The following is a 26169-nucleotide window of genomic DNA, read 5'->3' as shown; positions in this document are numbered from 1 at the left end:
GTAATTCAAGCCAATATCCAAAATTTGATTAGAAATCGATATATTTAGTAGTATATTACAATAGCCTACCTGTTAAAAAGTTTTTAAGGTGCAAATTCAGCAACAAAGAACGAATCTGTTTGGATGAAAATACGATAAAACAGAGAAACTACAATAATCTGATCATATTAGAATATGTAGAATATTCTATTCTGATTATATTCTGGTTGTAGAATATAACCAGCATGGCGGCACCATGCTGGAAAAGCTTTGATAAGTTCTGTCTCATTTATTGTTTATGTAGACTATTGTTGATATATATTTTTTGAGTCATTACATTGTAGGACAATTATTTGCTCAAGTTTTGGATTCTGTGCAGCTGACAGGATTTTTGCTCTTACTATAGTTGTTATGATGCGTAACCGTGGACGCGTGCTACGAGACTGGCATTCAGCATGAAATGAGTTAATACATTTAGTTTCCCTATGAGATAATCAAGTATTTTCAAAACTAAATTGAACTGAATAAGTGTCTCCACCCCTAAATTAACACTTTTTTGACCTTTTTATTTAGTCTCAGCATTAGGCATTGTGTCCTTCAGTCTCTTTTTTTCGTGCCCGACCTATTTGGCGCTGGGATTCTTAATGATGGAACCCAGATTTCCTAAGACGGAGGGAAGGCCAGGTTGTACGAGAAAAGAAAGCTACAGGGTTTGCATGCTTATTTATGTCTGCAAATTAAAGCCTCACGATGAGATCCGATGGGCGGCAGACGCTGAACTTTTCGTAGCCTGGAGGTACGGATGCAGCCGAAGTGAGGTCGGCTTTGGGGTAAAGAGGGAGCGCCAATAAATCTTTTGTGTTTCACAGACTCCGCTTCTTTCTTCCTATATCAATGCTGGTCACTGATACAGAAAGAGCGGTGTAATGCGAGAAGGCCGTTATGCCTGGTCTTTTTATATTTTAAACAAAAACTGTAATCTTTTGAAGTTTAGTGTTTTCGTCACCAGTTTATTGTTTTTTTATGTTTGTCCTTTTTAGTCTTTTGAAACACAAATCCTAACTTTACTGGTTCTGCTCGGGGTTGTGCTTCCAGGGTGAATTAAGGTTCTGCCTCCAGGTCGTCATGACTGTAATGCGTGGGAAGACTCGGGAGGAGAGGAGGGCGGGGGGAGCTGCATGTGTGCATGGGAAGCTGGCCGCCATGATAACCAGGAAGATGCATTAAATCTTTTAAAGTCCAAAACCTGACGTTTTAACAAGTCCCGGCACGATTTCACATTGCTTTCAGCAAAGTACTGGATCAGAAGCAGATCTGTAAACTGTCAGAGGAAATGTAAGATGTATCCGAGTACGCAGCTAATTAAAATCGTCCCATACATTTAATCATATAGCAGAAACAGTTGAACAGCAGCTCGTGTAAGTAAATTTCTGTTTAAATCTCCTTCAATGCACAGACCGTACCACAGAAAGTGGTCGGTGAAGAAAACTCCCAGCTCCCATTTAGTCTTTTTAGTACTTTTGATTCAACGTGGAGATTAGATCATTAGCAACTTTTTTTTTTTTTTTTCTTTCCCAGAGCCGAGGACAGATTTTAATCAGAACAGTTTTAGCCCTAAAGCATTCCAGCTTATCGGATCAGTTCATCTGTGAAGAGAGAGGATGGCGGTTCTTACTGAGCGCTCTGGAGTGATCTGGGTTTCTGATGCCTTTTGCTCGCAGTCTTTGTAGCAGCACTGTGGAGGACTGCTGCTTCACCAAGTAAACCGCCATGGAGTAACTCTGCACACACAAATTAAGACACAACATCAGTCACAGCCAGTAAAAGTCAAAAAGAGCTGATTTACAACTCATTAGTGTTGTAAAAGTTGCCTTCACTGGGCTGAGGATGTATTTTCAGGATTTGTTATACTTGATCCTGTTAAAAATTAACATGCAATTTTTACATGTAAAGAATTGCATGTTAATTTTCAACAGGTAATTTAAAAAATTTAAATTCAGCAGAATTTTAAGCTTCTAAACACAGCAAAAATTTGTTTCACTGGTTTGTCTAGTAGTCAAACTGTGAAAGGCCTAAATGAACGGACTGAGTTTTTGTTATTATTTACGAAAACTAACAAACGATGACAGCAAAGGGGAACATTCAGGTTGTTTAATACAAAAAGAAAAAACAAATATTCAAAATAAATGACATATGAACAGTTTTAGTGAAATTTGTATGTTAAAAAATTTTTTAAAATAGGTTAAACTTTCAGAGAAAGAAAAGGGGATAAAAATGTGATGTCAGAGGATTTTTAGTGACATTTGCCAAAAATGTAACACAAAATTTTTTAAAAATGTAGTGGTGTATCAAGCAGCAATAAATGCTTAATACAGGCATTTATTGCTGCTTGTGTATCAATAAAAGTTGATACACAAGCATCAATTTTTATTATCTTTTCTATAATTATTAAATTTGCTTAGCATAAATGCTGCCTCATACCTTCTGACTTTAGTTGGCTATGCTATGCTAGCATGAGAAGGAGCTTGATGAATTTGACCGACAGAAATCAGAAAGACGAGCACGGCAAATTTCAGTAAATTATTTTACCTTATATTTTATAATAATGATTAAAAAACAGATAGGATTTTCTCAGACCCCCCACTTTGAAAAGCACTGTCCTAGGCACTGAGAAAGGACAGATGGGTTTAGCTCCTACCCTTCCAATCTCTGCAGTCCACGATACCACGATGGTGTTCGGGACTGTGGTGGACAATCTGACAAGTGAGGTAATGTTGATCGGCCGGCTCGGCCGCTTAGGCTCGACGCCATTTTTGGTTGGAGGAAGATAACCCTGAAAATCAGACAGAAACGTGAGCCTCGCAGTAGATCTCATTAAACGTTCGTGTCGGCAGACGGCGAGTCAACCAGGACTCCTCACCGGCAGGTTGCATGGCTTCCCGTTGACTTTGACACAAAGATTGGGAGGGAAATGGTCTTCCTGAGGACAGCTTGTCTCCGACAGGCAGAACCGGAGCTGAACCTGAACTGAGAAGTCACATTTGGTCCCCGAGATGTCCCTGTGAGGAAAGGCAACGGTTATCATCAGCACAACCTTCCATGTTGTGGGTTACTATTCAACGGCGGTGCAATAATCAGCGTTGTACTGACATAGAGCTGCTGATCTGCTGGACCTGCTGCGGCGTTAACGCGAAGGCGAAACACGTCTCCTGAAACCGCTGGCTGTTGTCTGACGCTGCGGAGAAGCAAAGACAGAAGAGAGGGTTTACTAGTAGTGGAAGTAACGAAACTCAACTTAATTTTAACTTTAAGTAAATAGGGAATATATGTAACTAAAAAAAAAGTGCCAATTTGATGGGCAGGGTAGGTCAAGATCAGGTATGAAAGCTTGAGCAAAGTTTAAATTTGAAATAATATTCAATAAAAAAAAAAGCCACGTCACATATGCATGTATTGTCTTACAGGCCACACATTATTTTTTTAAAACCATGTTTTCTTTCTCCGTTTCCAAACATCCTGATTTTACATCGGCTGATAAAATTCTGATTGATTGATGACCTCAATCTGTGACTCCTTCTGCTCACGAAGCCAAAACTGAGAGTAAATAGCAACAGTAAGCCGTCGTGCTAAAAAAATAAAAGGCAAAAAGAGAGCGAAGATGTCTGCGCACAGCGGGGTGCCGAGATTTTCATTCTTGCAGAAAATCATTATGCGGTTGATCTCATCTGCAGTGGAAAGACCTGCTAACGAGCGGCTGGATGTCAGAAAGGGACCTCACACTGAGGTGAGGATAAAAACCTGCTCTATTTATAGGCCCACCCACAGGTGGTGGAAATAACCGGAGCTCCTTACCCCGGCCAGCAGGTTCATAAAGTCAGAGAATAAGTTAGTGTGGGAGGTTAGCGAGAGACAAAGAGGTGTTCTGTATTTAAATATATTTGCAAAACTGAACTACAATGGCCATATTTTACTTTTCTGAGCACTTCTTTTACTTCCAGGGGACTGTAGGAGCTATGTCTGGTTATAAAACGTCCTCAAAGGTAAAAGGTTTGGAAGAATTGTCTCACAGAGGCTTTTTATGAGCTGCTCAGACATCTGGGTCCTGCTTCCTTATGCTTCTTTCAGATGCCTGATGATTGTCTTGTGGCTAAACCGGTGCATTATAAAGAAACCATGAGCATCCTGGCTTGGGCCGGGAAGTTTTTGGTCTTTATAAGTGGATAACTTAAAGGAAAAGAAGCTAAAATGAGGCGTTTCGGTATAAAATACAGTTCATAAATAACTACGGAGACACTATGGGTTCCCTCATATGACAGATTTTTAGAAGATAAGCCAAACTATTTTCAGCCAGAAAAGAGACCAAAGAGAAAAGAAAAGAAGCAGCCTCACAGCTTGGGGCATTAAGAATATGGAGCATGCAGAATGCAAGCAAGCTGAGGCTGATCTGTCCAAAGGTGCAAAAAATTACAGTTATTACTCACCAACACGTTAGCACTCGTTTTAAGTGATTGCATCTTAAACGGCATTATTAAAGCTGCAGTATGTCGTATTTTTAAAACGGTGTGTTTTTTATTATTCCTCAGAGAGGCAAGTAAACATAATGTGCGTGTTTTAATGGGGACGCTGGAGTACCCAGAGAGATCTCATATGTACGGAAAGATGCTGGAAAGAGAGAAAGACTCTGGCTGGGATTTGAACCGATGACCTTCTTTCTGCAATTTCAAAAATGAGTCTCAACAGAGTGGGGCTGAATTTCACACTGTTCTGGATGAGAATTAATTGTGCCTTTGTGTGTATTTGAACAAAAAATTTTTTTTAGACGTACCGTTTTAGAAACTGTGAGTTTCTTTTCTGGGGAAATAAAACCTTGGAAAACTTGTAATCTCGGCATTATTTTCAATATATTGCATGAATTAAACAATGACTTTGGTCACATAGTTTCTTTTTGCTACTACTATTTTACTTTTTTTGAATAGATTTCATTAAACCCGAACCTTTCACATAATTCTGGAAACCCAGTCCCGAGCATGTGAAATTGCACGGCCGCGTACATAAACACAAACTCTCAGCAGGATTAGGTCCATGCCGGTAATTTATTTCCATGTAGGCGTTGAGGGGGCTGAGAGCTATAGTTCCTGTGGAGGATTTAACAGACCAATCCTGCTCCTCCTACCATCCGCCGTTCAAAATGCGACAAATTTTCTCAGTAATGACCCATCTCGCCTCCCACTCCTTATCATTCGTGTGCAACGCATTTAACTTTACATCCATGTCGCTGCGTCCTTTGAGCTGCAGCCTGTGTGCTGCAGAACAAACACAAAGCGCGAGTGTGCTTTCGAACAACAGTCTCTCTCCTCTCCTCTCCGGGCACACAGGTTATAAATAGAAAGTGCTCTCTCTCTCTCACTCTCCAATCACTCTGAAACTCACCCTCTTGTCTGTGGTAGTGGATTTTTTTTTTTTTGCTAGTGTTTCAGTGTGCCTGGCCAGGAGATCTAAGATGGACTCCTTCATCTCCAGACAAAACTTAGACTTTATTTTAGATGTAAACAAAATGTTTGATCAACTTGATGATGAGGAAATAATAGATGCATTAAAAACTGCGAATTGGAGCCACAAAGCTGCTCTTTCTCCCCGTATTATTTACGCTGAAATAGGATCTGTCACATTTATCCAGTATTCTATGAAACTCAAAGTCCCCATGATGGTGCATGCTTCCTTAAAAGGAGAAATTATAAGCGCTTCATTTGCCGTTAGGGGGCAGGGTCATCTTTCTCAGGTAAATATGAACTAGACTGAGCGTCCGGTTAACTTAGGTCTACATAAACACCAGAAAAAAGGAGGCTTTTTGAGTCCAAAAACAACAAAATCTGCCTCCCAGCTGCTCTGAAGCTCATTAATGAAGAATGCTGTTTACAGGAGAATGACAGGAATAACCACACAGGATGATGGAAAGTAGCGAGGGGACAGCGGAGTTTAAAATCAGTCAGACTTTGGACTGATAACTGGGCTGAAGAGACACTTTGATGTGGTTAAGTGCATTTTTCAGTCGTCGCTGTTTCACTTAGCAGCAGAAACAAACTGCATCCAACATTAAGCTGCACAGAAAGCAAAGAGTTTATTTTATGTCCACAGGATAACCTCGGTATCTCATCGAATCCCGGGATCCATAGAAGCACTTCTTCACGTGACGCACAAATAACTTTCCTTCCTCTGTTTTGTTTTTCCGTACTAACGCAGGGCCGGAAAATATTTTAATCAAATTCCTAAAAACCTGGACAGCCCATCAGCTGAGCTCGGATCAGCAAGCCGGCCTCTAAACTGAACCGTGGCATCAGGTGTTCAGCAGCAGACAAACATTAACATCAGACACCAGAGACAATTTCCACCCTGGCTCATTATTAATGACCCGTTTCCTTTCCCTAGTTCAAGTGTTGCTCCTGTAAATCAGCACCAGCTTTGGAATCTAGATTTTGTTTTTAAATTCCTTATTTGCTCTAGATTTTAAATAATGATTAGGATAAATGTAACTAAGGACAGAGGCAGAGATATTGCTTTGTACCTCCTAATCCACTGAAGCTTCACTTTGCACTCGGCCTATCACTTTGTTGTTACTAAACGAAAATAATTTCCTCAAAGTCTCTAATTTTCTTCACTTAGTGATTAAGTTAACAACTAAGCATAAATGTAATTACTTGTTTTTGCTTAATGCCACTAACAATTAGCATATTAATGCACATTATTCCGGGTACACTCCTGGGCTGACAATCACACAACTTTAGATTATATCAGCATATGTAATCACTCAGAACAGAGCATCAGACATTTATTCTGTTATTTGTCTCTACATTATTGTGTGGAACATCTATAGATAAAGAAACCTGATTCTCTGTGTTTTATTTTTTCTCTCCACAAAAACTGCTCCGGTGCTAGACTAGGTCTGACTATTAACAGCTTCTGTAAAAAAACAAAACAAAAAACTATTTTCCAGCAGAAAAACATCAATGTTTCTTTTTGCATTTACCTGCAGACCCTTTTATAAAATGTTGTTTTTAAAAACGGTGTTCTCTCTAACAGTAGCTGACACTTCTGATTATTTATGAGCAGGGCTGCAAATGGAGTCACACACACCGTCTCACACAGCGTTCATTAACACCACCTGGCGATATTAAAACAACCCAACAGTCTAAATGAACATTGCGGATTGTTCTGGAAACAGTATGGACCCACACATAATGTGACAAAAGATTATCATAAACAGGAGAAAAAAAATAAATGAGTCAATGGTTCTGTGTTATTCCAGTAAGAATCTGGTTGATTCATTGTTGTTGTGCCTCAGTGTTTATTTTTCTTTCTTTTATTGTTGTTGTCGTTGCATGCGTTTGATTTGCTTTGGATCCCTCTCAAACCGCACTTTTAAGAGCATACCAACCCGGTTGGACAATGTTGTGTCGTTACAAAAGCTGCTTTCTAGGCAAACAGGCCGGACTTCGATTAAAGCGGACTGCACAGGGCTGGTGTGAATGCTCCCTTAAAATGTTTGATGACATTTCCAGGTGGTCCAGAGTTCACTTGTTTGGCTCACACCAGACTACAGATGGCAGACTTAAAGAAGCCAAGAAAACCAACTCTGGTCCGTATAGCGGTAATGTTCTTATCACAGTGTTGGGCACGTGGTGTACTGACCGGTGTACTGATGTTTTATGCTGCACAATCATTTTTATGCATATAGTTGCTAGCGTGTGTTTGAAGTGAAGCGCTTCAGTTGGATTTTCCACACATCAGTGAACAATTTATTGACCGGATCCCGAGTGATCAAACTTTTAAATGTTTATGGGGAGTCTGCGCACCAGATCTCAGCGGAGGTCTGTCCCTTATAAATGTGCCCAAACCGACTAATAAGATGTGGCGTTTGCAAAACATTTTTACTAAAGCTTGGTCACATTTTTTGTAACACAGCAACTTTCTCGTTCACTGTACAACTCCTCGTGTGAATTATCCAGCCCTCCTCTGTGAAAAAAAAAAGAAGAAGGAGCGAGCCGTTTGCTAGCTTGTGGCTACCGCAGCGCACGTTTTTGAAACAAATGAGCATTCTAACAACGCAAGAAGCACAAGCCCAGAAAGTTTGGGCTGCTGATTTCATTCTGCCTTTAAGAGAAATTGCATGAGCTAAACTTCAGAGAATGTGCTCCACCGTATAGCCCGTCGTCAGCACAACAAAGCCCAGCTGGAGTTTATTAACTTGTTAGTGGCTTTGCTACTTTTTTCTCTGCACCACAGGCACAAACACACAAAAAGCCTGCCAGGCATTGTGCACCAACACAAGATAAAACAACATTCAGCAGCAGAACAAAGCCAGAAATTCTTTCTTGCGTCAGTCAAAAGCGAAATTCTGACGCTGGAAGGATCCACAACAAAAGGTCAGATCTGGATGTTTCGCCCACACTTCAACACAATGACAACTAAAAATGGTTCCACAAACGTTCCTTGCTGCCCCTCTGACAGCAGTAATTACCTTCATTATCTACATATGGATGTGGTAAAGTAAGAAAAACTGACAAGGCTTATTTAGGGCCACGAAGGCTGGCATTTAAGGTGTCTGGGCAGTCAGCTTGCTCTGCAATCTCCATTACCAAACGCAGAAGACATTTCAAATCGCCTTTAGGCCATGGCTCAATAAAAAAATATATATATAGAGAGAGTAGAGACCAAAAGTTTGGACACACCTTCTAATTCAATGGGTTTTCTTTATTTTCATAACTATTTATAAGGCAATAAATCCCACTTATTAACCTGACAGGGCACACCTATGAAGTGAAAACCATTTCAGGTGACTACCTCTTGAAGCTCATCAAGAAAATGCAGAGTGTGTGCAAAGCAGTAATCACAGCAAAAGGTTGCTACTTTGAAGAAACTAGAATATAAGGGGTATTTTCAGTTGTTTTACACTTTTTTGTTTAGTGCATATTTCCACATGTGTTATTCATAGTTTTGATGCCTTCAGTGTGAATCTACAATGTCAATAGTCATGAAAATAAAGGAAACTCACTGAATTAAAAGGTGTGTCCAAACTTTTGGTCTGTACTGTATATGGACATCATTTTATCTTTCATTCGCTGCAAAAAAAAATGGAAAAAAACCCCTTAAATGAATCTCTAGAGGAGGAAAATACTTCTTTTTGCAGGAGATGAACAAAAGGAGCAGAGCTGCAAATGTTTACAACTTTAAAAAGGGTCGAATGTGTCTGATCAAACAACTCGCGGAGTTGATGATGAACCAACTCAGACAGAATAATGCAGGTTTAATAGGCTGGGAGAGATGGAGGCCATTCACAGCAAGCTGTTTATAGTTGAATGCAGCCAAGGCTCTTTTTGTTGATGTTCATTTGCTGCGAGAAGGCGGAGTTGTTGACAGTGAAATGAAAATTTTAGCTGGAGGAAGGTCACGCAGAGGTCAGAGTACGAGCCGGTAAATATCAGCTTGTGTTTTCGCACACAGCGAAGTGGTCAAAGGACTGTGTATAGGAGACCGAAATACCCGCCATGACAGCCTAAACAAATTATATAACAAAACTGTATACACAGGTTTCTGTGACCTAAAAATGTAGATTCATTTAAAAACTTTTTCCACCTTTAATGTGACTCAACTGAAACACAAACAAATCTGTTAGCTGAAGCTAGTTGATTAACATCCACACTGTGACACAAATACTTTACTGGTCCTTTTAATTCAGTTTCCTCACTTATTGCGAAGTAACGCAAAAAAAAAAAAAAAATCTCCCTTGGGGGCTCCAGAGAACATCATATCAGACGAATAAAACACAAAACAAAACACAGAAATATGGATTTAATGAAAAGTTTATGTTTAGTACTTGCTAACAAGTTATTTTCAGAAGATACTTTTAATCTGACAGATCAGCCCCAGCAGAACACATGTTCTCATTGATTGACTGTAGCACAGGGAAAAAACAGTTATCAATAATTGGAGAAAATATGGGAAAACGGACAGATTACAGACACCGAACGGTTCTCTGAAACTGATGAAAGGACTAGAAGCAAATTGGTGAGGGAGGCTGACAGCAACACTGGAGAAGCTGCAGGACTTTATGGCAATTACTGCTAATGTTCTTCATTCTACATGTGATTACAACAAGCTCCTGAAATCTTTGTGTGGAGATCTTTTGCAATGCACAGTGGGAAAATATGACCAGGTCAAGATCTGGTATGCAGACAGATTACTAGCATAATGCACAAATTAAAACAAAAGCTGATTCAGCAAAGTACCAGTTTAAGGGTGTGCACACATTTCTGCAACCGGGTCATTCTACCTAAATTACATTTTTATATTCCCACCCCAAAAAACGAAGGTGTGAAATAAAAAAAATAAAATAGTGTGTGATAATGTATTATACTTGTAAAAGCTGGACTGTGTATTTATCTTACACTAAACACAATTCCTTAAAGCATGGTTTATGATCTTCTATAGCTTTATTTTTTTTCTCCCAAATATTCAAAAGAAGTATCTAAATAATCTATAGCCAAAAGGCCAAATAAAACAGTTTAACTTTGTCCTTTTAAATTGTTTTGTACAGCGCTATATGTAAAATGGCTCACTAAATACATTTTACAACATTTTTCAGAGATTCTGATTTTCATATACCAGGTAATGGAATAAGGATTCAACCCTGAACCTTATGAATTCTGTAAATAAAGGGCCTCTTTATTATTATTGCCATAACAAAATTTTAAAATTACAACTCTAGACTTTTTAATTCTACCTAGAAACCCTGGATTTCATTCTTTTGTTAGCAGCGGAAGCACAAAACAAGATGCCCCACGGTCACGACAAACCAGGAAAATGATCAATATGCTGCGTTTGATTAGATCTACTCTGTGAACTTTAAGAGTGAAATCTCATGTGGAAGGCCAGACCTCACATTTGAGTTTATGATTCAATAATTCAAAACTGATACAGCTGCACTGAAAGCTGCATCGGCTGCTTTGATGGAAGAGAGCTGATAATTACATTCTGACAAGTTATTTCACAATAAAATAGCTAATATGACTGAAGGGTGAAACTGCTTCTGAACTCGTTTAGAAAACTTGGCATCAGCCAATCAGCAAATCACAAGAGCCGCAGGAAAAAAAACTGCAAAGTGTCTTAATAAAATAAATAAAAATTTATTTCATTAGCAGTAATAACCTCTGTCTAAAGACAGCCTGTCATATTAATAGAAGATAAGGCTTGGTTTTACTCATTTCCATTCTTTTGGTTTTTTTAGTTTGTGTAAGAATATTTTAAATATTTAAGGAAATTGAGGAATGAAGACGTGGATTTTCTTCTTTTATCAAAATGGACTCAGGCGTGAAATAAATAATAGAAAAAGAGAACTAGACGTTAGACAAAGTATACCCAGCTACAGGCCACAGAGAAAACGTGATGCTGCCCATTTGCACGGCGTTAAAGCTTGATAGGACTGATTTGCTGAGGACTTCAAACTGCTTGTGATTTTTGTTTTGGAAAGAAACAGAGAACATCTGTCGTCAACGGCGATAAAAACCAGATCTAATGTTTATTATCTTGACTGGTGGAAAATGTTGCAACCGAGTTGTAAGCCATACGTTTTCTGTTGCTGAACAAATGTTGATATGGCTATTTTTATAATTTAATGAAGCAATATTTTCCCTTCTAGTTTAAAAAATTTAATTTTTAATGTTAATTACAAACCCTGTTGCTTATGATTTTGCCCTAAACTTATTTCTCTAATTAGATGTTCAGCCCACTGGTGCACTGTTGGCTTATCAAATAATTTATTGGCACAGTCCAACTCCTGACTGTACAGAGATTGTTTATATTGCACTCTAGTAGCCACATTGGAAGATTGGAAATAAACTATAATCACCTGATCCAGAATCATTTGCTCATGTAGGCGGGTCAGAATTTTCCTGATAAACTCTTCATTTCTTCTTACAAACAAGAAGTTACAGCAGAACTATTTATTTATTATGTAATTTGTTTGCATTAATTAACATTACATTGTTAATTGTACATGGTTTTAAGAGTAGCAGGAGAAGACAGCAAAAATAAACGGCCGGTCCCAAGAATGTTGGAAGGATGGAGAATACAACTGAGGGTGGGCATCATATTTTTTAATGAGTCGAATAATACAATATTAATATTTTATTATCATTAACCTTGATTTTACCAGGGAAATCCCACTGAGATTAAAAATCTCTTTTACAAAAAATTATTCAAATAAAACACAGCAACTTAAACTTAAACAATAAAATCTATGTCTTAAATAGACATAGACATACAGTATGAATTAAAATATGACTACTTTCATGAACACAGGCTTTGTCATGGAAAAAAAAAAAAGAATGAACTGCAGAGAGATGAAGAAAATGACTCCTTCATTTAGGCCCAAAACTTTGTTGAGGAAGAAATAAGAGAATATCTCACTGCCCAAAAATCAGATTACCCAAACCCAAACCGTCAGGAAAATATTTATTTTGAGAGTCCAGTGTGCCGCCAGAGAGAGTACGTGATTTTTACTTATATAGCGCCTTGTGCGGATTAAAAAAAACATCACAAAATGCTTCACCAGAATAAAATAAATGATCAAATAATTAAGAAAAAGCCAGTATAAATAGGAGAGCATTTGGTGTCTATGTGTATTCAACAGCATCATTTTTACTTATTTTTATTACTACTCAGTAATTCCAAATCTAACCTATTTCTTCAATTGTTTCCTGGGAGTTTCATTTATTTTTGTAACATTATTACATATTATTTTTTACACATTTTTTACAGTGCAGTTATGTAATTTACTTGCCAATTTGACATTAAGAAGAGATCTTTGTTTAAAATTTAATGTGTTTTATTTATTCTGTTCTAGATGACCTGCAATAAAGCATTCAATGGACATACATTCATTGAGCCATAAAGTGCAGACGGGATTGGTCACAGACATTGCAGGAGTGAAAGACAGAGGTCAGGAAGGTCAGAAATTCAGTGGCAGCAGAATAATCACGCAGCGCTTCATCAGGAGCTACGATTAGCCACTTATAGACTAACGTCTTTCTTTAATATTGACATCAGAATTACACATCCCTGCATCCTGTTGAGTGTTTTTTTCCACCAAAGTGGGTCCAGTTCTAACTCCGGTCTGGAGAAAATGCTGCTTTTTAACAGCTTCTATAAAAACACAGCTCTGGTTTTCCACTGCCAGAGAGTCGAGCTGCAGCTTCACTGAAAACGCCTCGGTCAGTAAAACATTTCGTCTTTTTCTCTGTTTAATTCATAAATTTCCTGCAGAGAACTACAGGAGGCAGAATCTAGACGTCATTTCATCTACGTTCAGCATTTCTGATCATCCGCTATGTGAAGCGTTTAATCCGTGACTATATGCAGCTGTTCAGATTTTGGCTGCCCTTGGTCTTAATTGTTTCCAGCTGAGGCTGAACTTCTATATTGTTATTTATTTTTAAGTATCGTGAACACACCACAGGATTTCAAGAGTACAGTGGCACTATCATTACCCCGTCAAAAACAAATCGCTGCAAACTAAAAATAAATAAATAAATAAATCACTTTTACTCAGCATTTTACCATGAAAAAAACTGTCATAACTACAGAGTGTTTTCTACTGTGGGAAATTTCTGTCAGTGAGAAAATAGTTTTCTTTTTGAGTCCTGCAGAGATCTCAACCTGACAGACATACTGATGGGACTGTTCCACATAACGTGCATCATAAGACATAATGCAGACTGCTTAGCTGACTAAAGCTTAAATAAATAAAAAATAAAAAAATCCTAGCGAATAATAATAAAAAAAGAGGGCTGAAGGCCTAGATTTTACAAAAACAATAAAAAGAGTCGACTTTGAAGGAGGAGAAACGCGCAATTTATTCAAAACCTTTGTCCTTTTCCGTAAGATATGCTGATTTAATCATCGTGTGTGTGCTTAATGACAGCCATAATAAGGCATTTTTCTTTAAGAAGGACAGCCAACAATGGGGATGAGACGGAGTGCAACCCGTGAGGTCGTCATGGTAATCAAGGAGAGGATGGAGGAGCTAAGACCATCGAGCGGAGGATGCTGGCAGGGCTGAGCTGTGGGCTGCCTAACCTTTATTCCCCAGAGTGATAAGACTCAGCAGAGAGCACAGGACTGCACCACAGGGAGGGATAATGACACAGCGAGGGTGGGGGAGAGGAGAGGAAGATGGTGTGAGAGTGATAATAATTACATTTATATGCACAGAAGAAACCCAGGTATTGAGACAAATCAGTGTGAGGCAGGAAACCTGAGAACATGCTCCGGCAGAGTGCTGTGTTTCTCTAACTATAAACTTAATGTATACGCAGCATTAAGCATTCAAGACCTCCTCTACATGCGTCTAGCTTAGCGGTCATAGTTTAATCTCATGAGTTGGATTGTTTGCAGCAGAGGCCGTTTTAGCATGGAAAACCCCTGTCTGACATCACATTTGATTTTTTTCTTTTTCTTTTCGGGAGGTTGTTTTATTGCACATTTTCATTACCTCAATTGGTTGTGGGAGAGAAGCTCATATGACACAAATCCAGTTTTATATAGCTTTTTTTAAAAAAGACCCAGAAGCATTCCAGTCAAATCCACTTAGCTAGACCCTACAAAAAAGCCCCAGTTCTTATTAAATCCAATTTAGGGACTTAGAAAATATCTTAGAAAATAGCGCAAGTCATCTATAGGGGCAAAAATAAATTACTGCCTCCGACCAGTGAAATGTTGTTCAAATTTAGGCAAAGAGTAGTGCAATCATCGCCCAGTTAAAGGGGCAGATTTATGAAGCAGCTGCTGTCGAGTACTGAAAAAAAAAAGAAGAATCAGAGGTTTAGCTGGACAAAAATCAGTCCAGTCCTTTCATTTGTTACCCATCTGTTGCTAGAAAAGGTAAGGTCATTTAATTTATATAGCAGATTTTCAGCAACAAGGCAATTCAAAGTGCTTTACGTGAATTAGAGGAAATACAAACAAAAGAAAAGAAAAGTGAGAGAGAAACAAAAGAGTACTCCACAATTTATAAACTAATCACTTCATTTCTCTGGGTAAACTAAAGGAAAAGAAAAGTATTGGTATAGAGAAGACGCACTGATTGCTTACTTTTATGAAAATCACTCACAGACCAACACACAATAGCATCTGCACACACTCTTATGTTACATATTTTCATTTAATTATTATTTTTGTACAAATCAGTATTCACTTTGATATGAATTTGCTGATTGAACGTTGGCAACAAAATGGTTAAAACACCCAAAAAGGTGGCCAATTTTTTCACGCACTGTACCTTCATAATTTACCTTGTGTTGTAGTCATGACAAAAACTTTTGTACAACCTACTATGACATTTATTATTTCACCAGAAAAGAAAATCCAGAGTAAGAGAGGCAAGCAAATAAGGAGAAGGGAGATGGGGGGGAAAAAATAAAAGCAAAAAAGCAACAGGAGTCAAAAGAATGGGAAGAGAGCAAGAAACCAGCAAAGAAGAGATGCTCTCTGGTAAAAAAAAAAGAAAAATGTGATGCATGTAGGAGAGAGAACAGATGTCTTGAAACAAAAATATATCCTTTATAAATGGGAATTAAACCTGGTTTAGAAGGTCTCAGCTATGAGGTTTGAAAGGGTTCATCACCTCAGAGCTTCTCCTTCCGGCAAACACAAATATGCAGTTTCATCAAACGACGTACAAAATTCTCCGGCGAGTTTTTTTTTTTTTTTTGCCTTTGTCAATCATCTTTTTGTGCTTCTCTGAGACCAGTAAGTGCAACACATGCATTATTTATCGGAAAGTCTGTTTCAAAAATATTGTAAGTGACAATGCTCGATTCAAATTCAAATAAGGGGAGGGTGGGTTCTGCAGGCACAGGTGTACGCCTGTGTGATTTCATCACTCTACATGCAAATTTCGACCAGGGATGGCCATGGAGAGGAAGGAGAGAGAGAGAGAGAGAGAGAGAGAGAGAAAGAGAGAGAGAGGGGAGGCGGAGAAGGAGGGAACACGTGCAGGAAACGGGGGGGAAAGAGAGAGGGAAAGTAAAGGAGAAGGATGGTTTGATGACAAAGCTGCAGGCGCAGTGTTTGTACATGCATCTGCAGGCAAATTAATCACAAGCCAGCCTCTTACTCCATTAAAATGCTAATGTAGGAAAATCTAGACATTTTCATATATTTGCAATATATCCCAGAGCCCAAAGATTGTTATTATGCTAAGTACAGGCTGGCTGCCGAACGTAATACAAAGACAAATCTAACCAAGATAAAACCCAGATGAAATGTCTCTTAAGTAATGAATTAAAGCATAGAAAAGAAGGATGGAGCAACACTGAAACTATGAGTCCTCATGCAGTCAGACAGCAGAAGATTCTCAGTGATTCCCAAAGCGCAGCACTTCTTGATCAGCTACTAAAAAACATTCAGTTATGGTAAACCATACAGAAGAGAGGATGGATGGGGGTTGTGTATTGTGAGATTTTGGGCAACAATCTCCTTCCCTAAACTCAGAAAGGGGTCAGTAGCTGACCCAGCCCATTTGCATTACAAACGTGTGCAAAACTTTGTCAATATTCTGCAAAAAAAAAAAAAAAAAAGCAAATTCTGTGATTCTGTTAAATAACTAAATTTAAACCATATGTGAATAAATTAGTGGATGACTTAAGTAATTAAAAAACTTGCTGCGCCATGATACTCCAACTTCTTCCTCTCATCTTCTTCCAGTGGCAACATTCGGTTATTGATCATGTGACTCGTGTGATACAAAAAAAAGCGTTTCTGTTGCACTTTTGCAAAATAAACCAATTTTGATACAGCCAAAAAAACCCACCTCCTTCTAGTGATAAAACTTTTCAGCCAAAAACGAGTTTTTTGGGGGTTTTTTCCAAAATTGGTGTGTTTCAATTAAGCACATTTATTTCTGAAATGTTAAATTGCGCTTTTATATGGTCAGCAACTGACCTAAACACACAGAGAGCAATTAAGGAGTGACTCCCTTCGAAGAATTTCAAGGTTCTGGAGAGGCCCAGCCCGTCTCCAGACATGAACCCAATGTCAAATCTTTGGAGGGAGGTGTGACTCCATGTTGCCTAGCAACAGCCCTGAAACATGAAAGACCGGGAGAAGATTTGTATGGAGGAGTGGAGCAAACATCCCTGCTGCAAACCTGGTCGAGAACTACAGGAAGAAACGTCTGACCTCTGGTTTCTGTACCACATGTGTCGTTCTATTGTATCAAATACTTCTTTCACGCTACAATTATTTAAAATTCATACATTGAGATTTTCTGGATTTTTATCTTAGACACCGTCTCTCACAGTTGAGATATACTGTACCTATGGCAAAAATTACAGACCTCTTTTGTAAAAGGAAAAACTTAATCAGCGGTATATCAAATACTTATTTTCTCCATTGTATGCGTGTGAGGTACCGGTTCCGTACGTTGCTTTTATTTATGTATCAGACTTCAGCTCCAAGGAGCACATCTTCATGTTTTTGTGGAGTCTTCAAATGGCAACTAAAATATTCTATTCTTTTCCATCTTCATGTCTGTGCAGTCACATTCATAGCGGGACTGTGAATACGTAAAGGTTAGTCGATAGTTTTGCTTCAGGACAAATACACAAAGAGCATGCTGGGTTGTAATGTAAAATAACATTTTAAAACTTTTCCACAGCAACAAAAAAATCTAACCACATTTCAGCTATGGCTGAACTAAATTAAAACCAAAACGGGAAGGCCCTTGCCCCTCTATCAGTGCCACAGTTGTTAAATTCAGACTGGGTCAGAGAGAGCCACAACACGAGTCCCTGTTTTTAATTTAAAAAAATTAAAAATGTTCTGCAGTCAATATTGTTCTCAACAAGTCACAAATGACTGAAATCTTGTTTTACCTTTTCTTTAAACCGACCTGCACAAGTTGAAGGTCATTTTCACACCTGATGGCCGTTAAACTCGGTTCGATTGAGGGCCAAAATTGCAACAATTGTTTTATTTTCCGCTGGTGACCAAACCTTTTGAAAAACCCTGTTCACCACCTCGCTTGTGGTGCTCCAACTTGTGAGGTATGAAAAACTTTTGACTTGTTTCAGATAAACTGCCACACACTTTAAAGAGAAAAGGTGTGTCTGCTGGGGGGTAGTACTTTTTCACATGGCAAAATAAATAAATAAATCAAAGAATCATGATTTAGCACATCCTGAAACCTAACCCACGACTGCACAACGCCTGAGACAAAATATTTATGTGATCATTTACGAGGGTAAAACGGCTTCTGCTGCACTCGTTAACTGATAAACATTAACAGCCGCGGTCACGACCAATAATTACAAGATACGTTTTAGGTTCTTTCAGCTTCATGGATAAAAAGCCCCGGTTCTATTTTCACTTCCAGTTCTAGGGGACCCAGAGTGTTTTGTGTTCATTCTGAACCCTTGAGAGAAGTTTCCTTCGCCCAGTCAGCCCATTTTTACCAGGAAGTGCGACGCAGACGCTGGCAGGGAGCCTTTTTATATAAACAGGCGAACTACAAATGTCGGTGTTTGCGCTGCCTGCTGCTGTGATTATAATAGGAACAGTACGCTCATATAAATATCCACAACCTCTCTGATAATATTTTTGGGTCAGTTTCACGCTCACAAGATATTTTGATGAAAAAGATACGGAAAGAAAACAAACAGAAGTAGGGGGGAAAAAAATGACTCAAACTGTAAAGATATGCAGCAACGTAGAGGCTGAGCAGCAGGACTTGGTTTCCATACACCTTGAATTTTTGTCACGTTTTGTCAAGTTACAACCACAAATATCAATGCATTCTGGAAAAAGTAGCTTAGTGAGGAGGACGAAAAAAAGTTTGCAGCTGTTTTCTGAGCAGAAAAATGTTTGAATATCTGTACAAAATTTTAAGACTAGAAGCTGCCAATTGTTATATGGCAGTAGTGTTGATGAGTTGATCCAGGCGTTTCCTCAACTCTTTCCAGACGTGGAGCAGATACACGAGTTGGAGTTGATCAAGTGAAATGAGAAAACTGAAAACTGTGGCTGCATTTCTTATTCTTCCAGAGTTGAAGTCGAACTAAATCCCTTCCCTTGTTGGATGATTAATGAATCTCTGTGAGATCAAAGTTGGATGTTTTATGCATCTAACTCCTACAACAGCTAACATGATTAATCAGTTCATCACAATGAATGGAATATTGAAATAATCTTCGACTAATTTAGTAATCGATTAATTGGTACCTGGAGTATACAGACTCCAAAAAGGCCATTTGCTGAAATAACATGTTCAGAGCAGAAAACAGCCAAAACTGTACAAATATATATACATTTTGCAATCTAAGATCACAAAAGGTTTTGTTGTTCCGCCCAAAGCTTCTCAAGTTTTAACTCCACCTGATTCAAAGTCTCTACATAAAATGTTCTACAGTATTGAGCCAATCATTAATTGTTTAATCCAATAAATAAACAGGTCAGTCTGACACTGTGTTGATGTTAACTCAAGCAGAAAGGGCTGAGCTGTTCACACTTTTATGTTAGAAGTATTTTTTAGCTGCAGATGCACCCTTTGCTACAAATGACCAAGAGGTCACAAAATGAATTCTACGTTATTGTACTTTAGGCAATACAATGTTTAATTTCTTATCTAAAAATGAAATTTAATTGTTTATATGCATCTTTTAATGTATTTCTAATATTATATATATAAAAAAAGGTCTTCAATTAAAAACCTGCAGAATGTGGCATTTTTTATCCAATTAATTGGTTAATCGTCAGAATAATCGATGACTGAAATAATCTTTAGCAGCATGCATAGTCTGGTGTATTCTTAAAGTCTGCACTGGATTTTATTTAAGGGTATCACATTAAAAGAGGCTGAATGTAAATGCCTTCCACAGATTTTAAAACTGCATTTTTTTTTTTTTTTTATTTATTTAAAGCCACTACATAGGGTTGGTGCATCACACATATCTGCAGCAGTGTGAGTACTTATGCACGGCACTGTACACCAAATAATCTTTACTTTGCAGACTACATTAACTCTCTACCTACCTAGACTTGTCGGCTTGATAAGTTCGTCAAGCAGGTCGTAGAAAGGCAGCCTCTGGAGCTTAACATCCGGATGGACCGGGTGCAGCGAGGCCGAAGTGGGCAGGTGGTGCGTCAGCGCGGTCAGCTCGTGTTTCCCGGGTCCGAGCAGCGAGAGGGGCAGTAAGGCAGCGGGCGACGGAGCGCCGCCGTGACCGGCGTGGCCCTCGTACGCCAGCTGCGTCAGGCCGGCAGGCAGCGCCGCCCCGCCTCCCCCGACGACTCCGACTGAAGCCGGGTGGTGCGGCCCGGTCAGCGCCAGCTCGGGGTGGGAGACCATTTTGGCAGGGAAGCGTCTTCGGTAGAGCTCTTTGATCTTCATGTGCACGGCGGGACTGCAGCCGGATTTCAGCAGGTGGAGCGCCTTGGTCAGCAGCTCGTGCTTGCGTCCATGTTTGTTGCGCCCAGCGTAGCCCAGCAGCACCTGCAGCTCCGACACCCGCAGGCTCATCACCATTTGCTAAGAGAGGGAGAAAAAATTATGAGAATAAACCCCTGACGTGTAACCTCAGTGCTAATACCGCTACGGCTGGAACGATTAATTGTGATGAATCGATTATTGGAATAATTGAGTTAGTAACTGACTAATTGGTAACTGGAATACACAGACCAATAAAGATCAAAAACGTCCTTAGTCTTTAAATATTTTCTAATCTGTTTTAACTTCACCTGGTTCAAATCCAGTAAAATTATTCTATTAAGCAAAGTTTGAATCCAATTATTACTTAGTGAATCTGAATAAAAACTGTACTGATGTTCAGTCAAGCAGAAAGAGTTGAGCATATTGATGTTGGATATTATTTAACTGCTGGTTCATCCTTTGCAACAACTGATCAATCGTACATGTATGCAATCAAGTGTTTATTTTCTTAGTTAAAAAGGGAATTGAATCATTTGTTTACTTATATATATTATAATGTTTTTCAAAAAAATTTTGTCCGATTAATTCATTAATTGTCAGAATAATAAATAGATTATTCGATTACCAAAATAATCGTTAGTTGCAGCCCTACATCCATCTTTCTAAGATCCCAATTAAATATGTGAAGGAATCAATGCCAGTCCACCTCTGCTTCACAAAACAAGATCCCTGATGTCCAAACCACTGTTTAATGTCTTGACAAGTGTGAGAAAATCCCAACATTTGACTTTAACTTATAGTTTACACAGGGGTCTCAAACTCCAGTCCTCGAGGGCCGCAGTCCTGCAGTTTTTAGATGTGCCACAGGTACAAAACACTGGATTGAAATGACTTGATGACCTCCTCCTTGTGTAGATCAGTTCTCCAGAGCCTTAATGACCTAATTATTCTATTCAGGTGTGGTGCAGCAGAGGCACATCTAAAAGTTGCCGGACTGCGGCCCTCGAGGACTGGAGTTTGAGACCCCTGGTTTACCATTTATCTGCAAGATGTTTCACAGAACACTAAAAGTAGCTTCAAATGTTAATGCCCTATATATTTTTTTTTACCAGCCTGTACCTGCCTCATTTCAGCTGGCTGTAAAGTTTGGCATTTTACCCCCAGGGTTTATAAGAACTGACTCACATTTGGAGCCAGACTTCAAATTTTTAATGTTGCCACTTCTTGACTTTAATCTTTAGCTGCAGTGTGTCGTCAAGGCAACATTGTCACTGAGGTGCATACGTAAAGTTTTAGTGTTTGAAGCAGACTTCCAAAAAATAAACAAAGCGAGTAAAGTTGCAAAAGAAAATGATCAGATTGAGCAACAAAAAGCCCAACCAAAGTAACGTGTTCACAGTTTCACATAAATTGATAACCAGCACTCATTGTTAATACTTCTTAACTTCTAATGTGGGGACAGTCTATCTGTGTGGAGAACTAAAACTCAGAATTAAAAAAAAATAACATATACAATTTTAAAGTTCAATATCAGTTCCTCATTTACACCCTAGCGGTTTGTGCAGCGTGAATGTTTCTCTTTGTTTGAGTTCGTTTCTCAATTTAAGCGTCTGGATTCAAAATTCTTGTTTATGAAAACAAAAGTTTTTTTTGTTTGGATTCTTGAATTTATTTCTCACCCGTTTCCTGCCCAAAAAAAACAACCAAACATAAACAAACACCTTAGAACGCATCAAGGTAAAATCCTTCTCTGAATGACAGTACTCATAAGTTACATATGAAAGCTAAAACTGAGAGCCCAGAAACCAAACATAGAGGCAGAACAAAATCCACATGTTCACTTTGAAAGACAGTAGGTTGCTATTCATCGTTAATCTGGTGCTGCAGCCCATCGCCCCCTGCTGAGCCACAGAGTTTTAAAACACGTCGGACAGCATTAACCCACAGCACACCTGCATTTCCCCTCAGTGGGACAATTAAGGACATTTCTATTCAACGGGGGGAAACGTTGAGAAAAGCCCAGTGTGAGTGAAATGCCAGCAGCAAAAGCTAACCACAATTGATTCCCAAGTAAGACACGAGCACAGAGTTTTTGTTCTTGTTTACAATAGTGAAGTGGGGGAACTGGTTTGGACTCGCACTCAGTCTCCCCCCTCTCAGCCAACGTGACCTTAAAGTAAAATAAAAAGCACCAAACAAACAAACTGTGCAAAGGGAAGCAAAAATGTAAAAATAAAAAAACCTCAATCCAAGCCTGAAGACTTGGATTGACTTGATAGGCTTTTTTTTTTTCTTTTCTCTTTTTTATAGTTTAAAACCAGAAATGCCAGCGTTTCATGGCACTACCAACCTGTTGCTGCACACTAACTCTTAGCTGGCTGATGGAAGAATAATGCATTCTTCCCCAGAAAGCAAAATGTACCCACCACCCATCACTCTAATTACAGTTTTATTAAAAAGTGTAGTTGAAAAGCTGTGAGCAGCGTGCGTGTTAGCAGCCACCTGAAGGTTGGTTACTAAGGCACAAAGCTCGACTAATTAACCAGCTACTATCAGCTTGTTATACTCCTAGTGTAGCTCTACAACACGCAGAACAGCAAAACGTTGTTCACAATACAAAGTCAGGCATTCTTGAAAACTCTGAATCTAGCTGGTGCTTATTCTAACTTTCTGCTTTAGCCGATAACAATTGAAACAATGACGCATAGATAACAGTGTTATAAGTATTACTGATTGCAAGCAGTATTGAGTTATGATTTTCTAAGCCACAACAATCTGTTGACATAAATATTGTTAAGTTTATTATTTTATCCTTTTATTTCCATAAAAGTTTTTACCAAAGCTTTTTTTCCACCAAATCGCTGTGTTTCAGGACAGTACTGCAGCCTGCAGCTGCGTGTGTGGGTGTGTGGCACGCGTCAGCCATCGGATGCCGTGTGTCAAAACAAACACGGTGAATGAAATGAGCTGAGCTGCTTTCGATGGCAAATCTGTTCAAATGTATGAAAGTGCTTCAAGTTTAGTAATAATAAACAGATTTGTAGGTTTTCTTATGAAACACGGAGAGATAAGGAACTGAAAACTAAACTAAAAAAATTCCCCAAATAATAAACATTTATTAAATACAAGGCATTTTCAAATTAAAACCTCCTCTGTTATTGCCTCTTAGTTGAAAGATAAAAAAGAAGCAAATTGCAGTGTTGACTGAACTGATGACCATTAGAGAATATGTAATATTGTAATATATAATATAATCTGAATAGTCAGGGTTTTTTATATGTAACTGCATAAATAATAAGGGCTTCAATTATTGATGAATGTTAAAAATGACAATTTATACACACAATTCAAAGTTCAAAGAAAAACATTTTTTTTGTAGCGCATATCTATGATTTTCTAAAGCATATCTATGGCATTTCTGCTTGGGAAGACAAAATGAGGAGGACCTCGCTGCAGCAAACAGAAAGGGGAGGGGACGGACCGCTGTCAGTCTCATACCTTATATGGAAATGGGACCGTTGCACTCCGGAAGTGAAGGGGGCGCTATTTCTTATATTATCCGCGGTCTCCCGTTTTTATTTATTTTTTAAAAATCTGTGATATATCTTCACCTTTAGGAAGGAGTTTCACTCTCAGCATGTACTTGAACTTTTCTCTTTTATTTACTTCAGCCCAGCTCACAGTTTTTAACAAATTCTGTAGCTTTCTGTGTACTTCTAAATCTGCTCTTTAGTCGCATCTTTTCGGGCCTGATACTACTGCCTCTAGTGGTGTGGGGGTGGTAACACAACTAATATAATTACATTACTAAATTAGAATACTGTACCACAAAGTCTTTATTATTTATTATTAATTCTGGCATTACTGGAACTGTAAAAGAAAAAGTCCCTCACAAAACACCAGACCTTTTCATTTTCTTAAGGAAGTAGAACTAATTATATGAGATAAACAAGACCTGAAAGTGGTTCCAGTTTCACTCGATGGCCAACCTGTTGAAGCTGTGGTAAATTTTAAATACCTCGGGGTCTTTCCTGGACAGTCAGCTCAACGTTGCTGAAAACACTGTCTATATTTTTAAGAAGTGTTTTCAGAGACTCTATCTTTTAAGAAGACCCAGTGATCTCGGGGTTACCTAACCTGAGGTCGTGTACAACCAGTTAGGTAGAGGTTGTTGAGTTAAAATGTTAAAACTTAACATTTTAACGAGTTTTAACTCATCCCAGGTTTTAACTGTTGAGTGTTTTAACTTTTCATCTTTTCAGCTGGTTTGGTCACATGAGCTGCAGACTAACAGACAATCTTTTAAGAATATTTTCAATGGCAGGTAAAATAGTAGGTAATATTTCAAGCTTATTAAGGCGTTATTGTGTTCTTCTGGTAACTATAGACTAGAGCATCTATTAGAAGTCATTTATTGACAGTGCAATAATTATTCTTAGCCAAACTAAATGATAACATTTACCTATAGCAACCAAAGTGTTTTACTCGATGCACAATTTGTTGATATTGTGATTCTAAGAATCACAATATCAACGTCCCCGCCCCGTCCTGTTTGCTGCAGCGAGGTGTACTTGGACAAAATACCAAGACACAATGCTTCATTTACAAAGCAGCCAATCCAGGAGAAGCATTTATGTTCCTTAGTGCTGATTGGCTGAATCCCCAAGAGCAGAGATAAAGAAGACTGTAGATGTCAGCTTTTGTTTCTTTAGTGCTTTGTCATGCTAAGATTCCACTGTGTGTATTCTGGTAGATTTGGTGTTTGAACTATTAAATTTAGCAGCTCCAGGCGTCTCCTGAAGGGGTCTCGAGTATTCGTGGATTTCAGCTCTCAGTGGTCGGCACTGGTTCAGAACCGTCACAAATACCAGGGGTCAACTGTCAAATTTATAGGAGAAAAACATCTTTCAAGAAGCATAATTGATCATTTAGATTAATCATTAATTGTGGTTATTGCAGTACAAGTTTCACACCAACTCATGCATACAATACTCAATTCTCCTGCTTTGTTAGGAGCTTCACAAATGCAAACAAATGCATAAAGTAACAGGCTCAACCATGCTGTGAGTTCCTAACAGAACAGCATTTCACCCAACCACACCACATAAAAATAAAGATATCAAGTTAGAAATTTCCAACCTGTTCACAAAAGCAATCCAAGTTTTGCACAAACAAATAAAACAAGAATAAACAATGAAACAAGTCTTTTTAAGCAAGACTATTTTTTGGATTGGAATAAACCCACAAAGGCTTTTTTTTTGTTCTTTTCTAACTTGATATGAGGCTGAGAGCCAAACTCCCACGGGACAGTAGGATGGAGCAGGTTCAGCAATAGCACAGAAAAAGGAAATAAATAACAAAAATATACAGTTTTAGGCTTTAGCAACAGTTTGCAGAAGGATCATTTCACCATCCCAAATTATATAATTTAAAGATAGTACCTTAAACTCTGTTCAATAAACATACATTTCGTATGGTTTTTACAGTTTAACTACTAACATTTTAAAAGATAAAACTGATCTCAAACCCATGTTTAAGTGTCACCAGGCGATATTTTAATTTTAGGACATAGTACTCTATTTTAAGCTAAACTATTTAAGAACGTTCATTCCCTAAATATTTCTGTGTATAAAAAAATACAAACCAAAACACTATAAACAACATTATTAAAGCTATACTGACATATTTAAAGCAATGCAAGGTATTTATCA

General features: G+C 38.5%; 1 protein-coding gene across 1 annotated transcript in view; it reads right to left on the bottom strand.

Moving 5' to 3' along the window:
• The window catches only part of LOC116718425 (E3 SUMO-protein ligase PIAS1-like), a 67106-nt gene that overhangs the window by 11677 nt on the left and 29260 nt on the right, over positions 1–26169 (bottom strand). Inside the window, exons 2-6 of the mRNA XM_032560330.1 lie at positions 20062–20557; positions 3130–3214; positions 2900–3038; positions 2678–2812; positions 1655–1760 (exon numbers count right to left, since the gene is read on the bottom strand). Of these exons, the coding sequence (XP_032416221.1) occupies positions 1655–1760; positions 2678–2812; positions 2900–3038; positions 3130–3214; positions 20062–20557 (961 nt within the window). The remainder of the gene's footprint in view (positions 1–1654; positions 1761–2677; positions 2813–2899; positions 3039–3129; positions 3215–20061; positions 20558–26169) is intronic.

The sequence above is a fragment of the Xiphophorus hellerii genome, chromosome 4, assembly GCF_003331165.1.
Source record: "Xiphophorus hellerii strain 12219 chromosome 4, Xiphophorus_hellerii-4.1, whole genome shotgun sequence".
Classification (NCBI taxonomy): domain Eukaryota; kingdom Metazoa; phylum Chordata; class Actinopteri; order Cyprinodontiformes; family Poeciliidae; genus Xiphophorus; species Xiphophorus hellerii.
The sequence above is the reverse complement of the archived record's forward strand: the minus strand, read 5'-3'. Positions and strand labels throughout refer to the sequence as shown.